Source organism: Vanessa cardui, chromosome 12 (assembly GCF_905220365.1).
Source record: "Vanessa cardui chromosome 12, ilVanCard2.1, whole genome shotgun sequence".
NCBI lineage: Eukaryota > Metazoa > Arthropoda > Insecta > Lepidoptera > Nymphalidae > Vanessa > Vanessa cardui.
Window position 1 is genome coordinate 8,159,864 of NC_061134.1, and position 8,293 is coordinate 8,168,156.

At 34.3% G+C, this 8,293-nt stretch overlaps 1 protein-coding gene across 1 annotated transcript; it reads left to right on the forward strand.

Moving 5' to 3' along the window:
• Window positions 1-81: 81 nt before the first annotated feature.
• Window positions 82-5,808, forward strand: LOC124534426 (general transcription factor IIH subunit 2). Its single transcript, XM_047110301.1, has 9 exons — window positions 82-358; window positions 512-713; window positions 831-970; window positions 1,075-1,237; window positions 1,719-1,817; window positions 2,468-2,628; window positions 3,169-3,306; window positions 4,089-4,197; window positions 5,490-5,808. The coding sequence occupies exons 1-9, from the start codon at window positions 297-299 to the stop codon at window positions 5,619-5,621; spliced, it is 1,206 nt and encodes a 401-aa protein (XP_046966257.1). The 5' UTR covers window positions 82-296; the 3' UTR covers window positions 5,622-5,808.
• The last annotated feature ends 2,485 nt before the right edge of the window (window positions 5,809-8,293 follow it).

Genomic DNA, 8,293 nt, shown 5'->3' on the forward strand with positions numbered 1-8,293 from the left:
ATAAATGCGTTACGGGCAACATTATGTTGACATTGTTGTCAAAATTGACGAGTCCAATTGCTTTTTCTTATATCTTGTCAATGTCAAAAAACAAATAATAACAATTTTGGTTTTGTTAAAAAATGTTTTTCTATTTGCGAATGTAAATAAATAGGCAAATATGTAAAATTATTTTTAACATCAATCTATAATATAACTTTGCTGCATATAACTGATAATAACCAAGTAATTAACACCCGGTGTTTTCAGTAAGGTTAATTCTTGTTTAAATATCATATTTGAATAAAATAAAAACCATGGCAGATGATGAACAAGACCCAAAAGAATATCGATGGGAAACAGGCTATGAAAAAACTTGGTAAGATATAAGATTATTTGAAGGGAGTGTTCTTAAACGGAGAACGATTGCTAATATTGTTTTCTTTTTATATATATTTAGCTGGTAACTTGACTAAACCCGTTAAAGGTTTTAGAATAGTTCATTTTTGAAGCATGTCTTTTTTTAATTTAGGGAGGCTATTAAAGAAGATGAAGACGGTTTGGTCGAAGGTTTGGTGGCGGAGTTCGCCCAAAAAGCGGCTCGAAAAGCGGCGACTCCACGTCGCGGTCCGGTTAGACTCGGCATGATGCGCCATTTACTTGTTGCAATTGATTGTTCAGAAGCAATGAATTCACAGGACCTAAAACCAACTAGATTTTTGTGTACTCTTAAAGTAAGTTAATTTTGTATACCTACTCTATAATAATAATTGCTTTATACATTATTTATCAAGTTAAACTTTAATTGTACCCATCCAAAGTAAATATACAACATTTTTATTACATTTCAGTTGTTAGAAAATTTTGTAGAAGAATTCTTTGATCAGAATCCATTAAGTCAACTTGGTATTATAGCATTGAAAAACAAAAGGGCCGAAAAAATAACAGAATTATCTGGAAATGTTAGAAAACATATTAAAGCAGTCCAAGGGTATTTATGACCACTGTTTGCACTATAATACAAAATAAGTAAAGTAAAGTAAGTCTTTTTTATGTTATAATGATTGATTATTCATTATTTAAACCAACTTGCAGGTTATCTAATTTAGCTTTAACAGGTGAGCCATCGTTACAAAATACTCTGGAAGTTGCTGGTAGGACATTAAGGCCTCTTCCTGGCCACGCATCTAGAGAACTTCTTGTTTTGTTTGGTTCTTTAACAACATGTGATCCCGGCGACATAATTGCTACCATACAGGTATAAAAAAATATAATTAATACACTATATTAATACAAATGCTATGCCTTAAATAAAATAACATGTTTTATACATTTTAATTGCTGTATACAATTACTTTAAAGCTTAATAGTATAATTATATTATATTTTTATTAATTCCAACAAAATTATTTGTATTTCTTAATTGACAAAATTTTTAATGATCCATCCTAAATAATTCATCTCTGTCTTGGTGGTGATGAAAAACATGGTGAGGAAACCTACATGTGTCCATTTTTAATGAAGTTTTGCCACATGTGTATCCATCAACCTGCATTGGAGCAGCACAGTGGAATAAGTCACAAACTTTTTCAAAAGGAGGAGGCCTTATCCCTGTTTTGGGACCAGTCTGTTACTATATGCATGAGGAAAATTTGATATGTAATCAAATTCACACAAATTCTTGTATTCTCATTCAAATGGATCTTTAAGTTTACTAATATTTATTAAAAAATTTTTAGACTCTCAAAACAGATGGAATACGGTGTTCTGTCATTGGTTTGGCAGCAGAAATAAGAATCTGTAAAAAATTGTGTCAAGATACAGGCGGAGAATATGGGGTATGTAAACATTTATCATAATATGTTTCCTCTCCTTGTGGATCCTCCACTCTGAATAGTAGAATTATTCATGGCTAATCAAATTTTCTATCAATATATAAATATAATAGTTACTAGGTCATCTCAGGTCTAAAGAACTTGCTAACTTAAAATTATAATTTGTTATTCAATTAAATCAAATTAAATTCCTTTATTTAATATTGAAGTATTCCATTACAAATTAAACATGACCACCAGTTCGGAAAAGGGAATACCTTGACCTGAGAAGCACTATCAAATGAAACTGCAGGTTTACTCTCCATTTTATTATTTACTTTAATATTATTTATCAATTTGGAAAGAAATAGCCAATTGAGTCATTATCAAGGTGTGTTATCAACTATAAGCTCAGTAATTGTATGTATTTATTTATTTTTTTATTATTTATTTATTTATATTTATATTTTAGAGGAGAATGAGGATTTTTAAACACTTTTTGGAATCCTGTTCTGGAATTTATATATTTCCTGTTTTATTTGAATTATTTATATATTGTATTTGTTCCTTGTACAAATACTATGTGTATAACATTTTCTCATATAATTGTTATATTTAATATATAATATCCAATATAAACATGTGTATTATTTATTCAAAACAATCTTTTGCAGGTGGTGCTAGATGATGTACACTATAGGTCCCTCTTGCTAGAACAGACTTCACCTCCCGCAAGAGCTCGGGCCTTAGATGCTGGTCTCGTAAAGATGGGTTTCCCGTACACTCCACCAGTCGCTCAGCCTGATGCTGATCCTCCAATTACTGTGTGTATGTGGTAAGTAGTTTGAGTTAATGCCCATACCACTTAGACCGGGAGATGATAACGACAAAATATTTAGTCATTTGTACCAGTATGGCAGTTCTTCAGGAGTCTAATTACGTAAAGGCAAAAAGGAAAATGATGGTCATAGCGCTCGAACCGGCAACCCAATATATGTCTATCATTTTCCTTTTTGCCTTTACGTAATTAGACCTCTGAAGAACCGCCATACTGGTACAAATGACCAAATATTTTGTCATTATCATCTCACGGTCTAACTAAACACATTCCCATATTAAATTTTGTTGACATTGGTTAATGCACGACTTTCTTTATTCGTTCGATCGGATCGTCGTAGTCGTTCCGCTCCCTAGCCACGTTGAATGACCAATGATGAATTGAAATTAAATGAATTACAGATGGATCGTCATTATCAGTCTTTATAAAATGTACTATACTCAATCCCAGTATACTTTTGTGTCATGAATGCGTCAATAAGAAGCGATAGGATGTTGAAGTCATTGAAGTGTAATGAGATGTCTCGTGTTTGGCCAGCCACCTGGAGGAGGGCGAGGGCGAGGGCGAGGGCGGCGAGGGACACGTGTGCCCGCAGTGCCGCAGCAAGTACTGCGCGCTGCCGGCGCAGTGCCGCACGTGCGGACTCACGCTCGCCTCCGCGCCGCACCTCGCCAGGTGAGACGTACTCCCAGGGGACAAGGGACAAGGGACACGCTTGTCGAGGAAATCGCGGACACGAAGGGTCATTTGCAAGAGCTGAGATGGCCCAGTGGTTAGAACGCGTGCATCTTAACCGATGATTGCGGGTTCAAACCCAGGCAAGCACCGCTGATTCATGTGCTTAATTTGTCTTTATAATTCATCTCGTGCTCAGCGGTGAAGGGAAACATCGTGAGGAAACCTGCATGTGACAAATTTCATAGAAATTCTGCCACAGCGTGGTGGAATATGTTCCAAACCCTCTCCTTAATGGGAGAGGAGGCCTTATCTCAGCAGTGGGAAATTTACAGGCTGTTACTTTACTTTACTTTACTTTAATGGTCATTTGAAGTTTAACATAACGTTGCTCCGTTGCACATTCAGTATTTATTTCATTAATATTGAATGTGCATTATTACATTAATTTAAATAATTGTATTTAATTAACATGATGTTGTATTTTTTATATGTTAAAAAGAGTAACCACTGTGTTTCTTGCTGGTTCTTTTCGGTAGAATCTACTTTCCGAACCGGAAAGTTCAAAAGTGCTTATAAAAGCCTACTTGAATAAAGTTTATTTTGATTTTGATTTTTTGATTCTTTCCGAAGGGTTTAAGGCAATCCAAATATGGGTCTCGAGGTATCCTTTGCGATTTGACACTTTTCCACAATTGGCTATTAAGCTTAATACTATAAGTTTAATGTAACGAAGACCTAGAAGCAAAAATATGTCGATTAAATATTTATTGTTTTTACAGATCATATCATCACCTGTTTCCTGTAGAACCGTATGAAGAGGTCAAAAACGAGGGACAAGCACAGTTCTGCTTCTCGTGTTTAAGATCTTTTACAGACCTCGATAAACAGGTTAGTAAATAGAAGTTAATACAATATTTAGAGATGAATTGACTCGTTAGTCTAGCTGTTTCTTCTGTTGATCATATGGCTTGAAATTATATGTATCTCTATTATATATTTTATCTCGTAACATATTATAAATGTAATGTCAATTATTATATATACTAATCGATCGAGACTAAATTAATCACACTTAGATTTTCGTTTAAACAATTACATACTTTTAACTTGCTAAAAATATCATTAAACTTAGGTATTGTAATCTTCCAATTTGAGACTGCATTCCTGACGGGCCCGATTAAATTTAAATAACCGTATATTATCCGGTGCATTAAACCTACATAATAATATCAACTTCAAATTAAAAAAGTAATTAAAGAATGGCTTACGAATTTTGATTTTAAGGAAACTGAGCAGTTGTTGACTTAAGACTATTGTTATTTCGAGAGCTGACGTAAATCACAAATAATTGTTGCATATATACACATATTACTAAATACACACTCATAGCACGCAACATCATACATAAATACACATATACAGACACACACTTACTCACACACACGTGCCCACATAATATTAACCTTTATTATTTTAATTCACTACTTAGATTGGTAAATAATTTCTTTTGTGTTTTGATTGTTATTATTTTTTTTTTATTATTATTATTTTTTTCTTTATATTTTCCATTTACTTTTACTTTTATAATAAGAAACAATTTGTAACCTAAAATCTGGGAAGGAACTGACTTCCAAGACACAGCGAAAGCTAGTTTGGAATTCAGGGCTGGCATTTAATAATGTAAACAAAAACTTGTGTGTGAAATCCTACTACTATTATAAAGGCGAAAGTTTGTATGTATGGTATGTAAAAACTACTGAATGGATTTGAATGAAACTTTACCACAATATAGCTTATACATCAGCATAACACATAGGCTACAATTTTTGAGGTTTCTAATGTGAGGTCGTAAAAAAACACATTTTTTGCGCTTACATTGCAAACGCTGACTGAATCCTACAAGATAGATCAAAACAATGTACTACAGTATTGTACAACTTAAAAATGTCTACAAAAAAGTCCGTGATGGTATATGTTTATCTATCTTGGAATAACTCAGAATAACCATTTTTTATCCTTTACTTTGTACGAGAAATAATGACTTATTTACGAAGCGATTTTAAGCGATTACTAGACTAGACGGGACGAACCTTAAGTCTACGCGAACGAAGTCGCGGGCAAAAGCTAGTAAATAAATAAAAATAAAATAAAAATAACTCAACGACATGTCGCATAATCAGCTGTTCCGCTGCTCGCGCTGCCTGGAGCACTACTGCTGGGAGTGCGAGCACGTGGTCTCGAGTTCGCTGCACGTGTGCGCGGGTTGCGCGTCGCGCCCGCACCTCTACCAGCGCCTGCCCAGCGCAGACTGACCCCCATGACAACTGCGAGCCCCTCCAAACAAGGCTCAATGATAACTGTACACCCTGTTCAACAGGATATTTCAAATATAATGACAACTGCGAGCTCCTCCAAACAAGGCTCAATGTCAATAATAACTGCACACCCTGTACGACAGGATATTTCAAATATAAGTGAAAATAAATTGAAATTAAACAATTTTTGTGTTTTTATTTCTTTTAACTTTCCATTCCATCATAATTAAATAAATAAATATGAGACAACATTACTGTGATCCCAATGTAAGTAGCTGAACTTGTGTTATGGAAATCAGAAGTAACGACGGCACCACAAACACTCAGACCCAAGACAATACAGAAAACTAATGTTAATCAACATCGACTCGGCCGGGAATCGAACCCGGGACCTCAAGGTCGTACCCATGAAAACCAGTGTACACACCACTCGACCATGGAGGTCGTCCATAATTATAATTCATAGAATGATCTTGATATTGTCTATTGTCCGCCCCGTCGTGCTCCCTGCGTGGAGTACGCAGATGTTGATGTGTGACTGAACGTCTTGTCTTTTTTTATGGTATAGGTTGGCGGACGAGCATATGGGCCACCTGAGGGTAAGTGGTCACCATCACCCATAGACAATGACGCTGTAAGATATATTAACTATTCCTTACATCGTCAATGTGCCACCAATCTTGGGAACTAAGTTGTTATGTCCCTTGTGCCTGCAGTTACACTGGCTCACTCACCCTTCAAACCGGAACACAACAATACTGAGTACTGTTATTTGGCGGAAGAATAACTGATGAGTGGGTGGTACCTACCCAGACGGGCTTGCACAAAGCCCTACCACCAAGAAATATCAATCTCAATACAAACTATATGTATTCTACTAGAAAAGCTGTTCAAATTTCTTGTGTCACATTGTGAGAAAAGGGAAAGAAAACGGATCAACTTAGTTCACCGATTAAGCCGAGACGATCGCACAGATGTAGCAGAATAGTTTTATCTTTATCTGTTTATCTCTGAGGGGTATTCGATGTGCAATCAATAATGGTAATCATTGTAATGGTGTTAAGTAGATTACACAATTATGACACAATGAATGATATAGGTTAAAAGATATAAATTTAATACTTACCTGGAAGCATTTAATCACATCTCTGGGAGGTTTTTTTTCACAGTATCGAAGAATTAAATTCGGCATTTTTGTAAAAAATAGTATTTGTTATAAATTAAATTATTTATTTATTTTTCCGTTATTGGTATTATATGTAAATGTGGTATGATTAAATGTACCTATTCGTTAATCCTTGTTGGCATGGAACGAGGAAGCCAAATATTATATTGTTAAGATGTCTGTCATGCATGAAATTTTCGTGAAATAATTTGTTTACAAAAAAATACGATTAAATAATTTGGCAAACGATTATTAAATTATGTAAACAAAGTGCGCATTTAAATATCAATGCTTTTTTATGACCTACCTAGACTAGAAATGTCCTTTTCTCTCGGTCGCTTGCATTCGACGACATCAGTTGTTGTCAATCGACCGTAATTTAGTGCTAATAATACATATCAGTACTGGCCGTTTAGAATTCATATAATTCAATGAAAATCCGATTAACTATTACTTCTTGAAGATCGTGAACCAACGGATATGATACGCGGAAGGTGCGCAGACGAAACAGTTATTAAAACTATACCATGTTCATAAAGAATAGGATCGGTGTCTCATTGCGCAGGCGTTTCGATAATATTTAAATGGTGTATTTAGTAAAGTAAAGTAACAGCCTGTAAATTTCCCACTGCTGGAATAAGACCTCTTTCATTAAGGAGAGGGTTTGGAACATTTTCCGCCACGCTGTTCCAATGCGGGTTGGTGGAATGCACATGTGGCAGAATTTCAATGAAATTAGGTTGGTTGGTTGACATGATGTTTTCCTTCACCGCCGAGCACGAGATGAATCATAAACACAAATTAAGCACATATATATAGTGGTACTTGCCTGGATTTGAACCCGCAATCATCGGTTAAGATGCACGCGTTCAAACCACTGGGTCATGTCAGCTCTTATTAAGAATATAAATTGCAAAAAATATCTTTGGAAAAGTCATTGCTTGAGATGAGAACAATGCACGTTTCCTTTAATATAACGGTTTCGACGAATGTGTGAATAAACTTTTTTTTTTTTAAATATGTAAATCTGTACAAAATCAGTTAATTAACGCGCGAGTTCGCGAGGCTGCATTAAATTAAGTATTTAATTGCTTTTATTTTTTCTTCATGTTTTAAATTAATTTATATTTGCATTTTAGAATTTATTCCAAATATTGCAAATATTTAATGTAATATGTTAAATATTTTAATAATTTATAAATGTAAATTATCAATTGATAAAACCAATAGTAATGAGGAGGGTGCTATAGAAATTAATTTTATAGTTGCCTTGATATTGGTTTAATGATCGAAACTAAGAGGCATAGATTAATATTTAATACGTGGTCGTAAGTAGCTTTCTATATTCATAAGCCTTTGTTTTGTTATTTCTAATATTAGTTTGTATAATCGATCTTGTCTGTAAATATGTCATTTTTATTAGGAGAAACAAAATAAAAAATATTATATTATAATTCGAGTTTTATTTATTTGTATCACATTAAACTTCCTAGGCATATAAAAT

Bases quoted from the DNA above. Each gene is read 5' to 3' on its own strand.
- LOC124534426 (XM_047110301.1), top strand. From the start codon at position 297: ATGGCAGATGATGAACAAGACCCAAAAGAATATCGATGGGAAACAGGC. The intron at 359-511 runs GTAAGATATAAG...TTTTTAATTTAG, and splicing joins ACAGGCTATGAAAAAACTTG to GGAGGCTATTAAAGAAGATG. The intron at 2,629-3,168 runs GTAAGTAGTTTG...GTGTTTGGCCAG, and splicing joins CCAATTACTGTGTGTATGTG to CCACCTGGAGGAGGGCGAGG.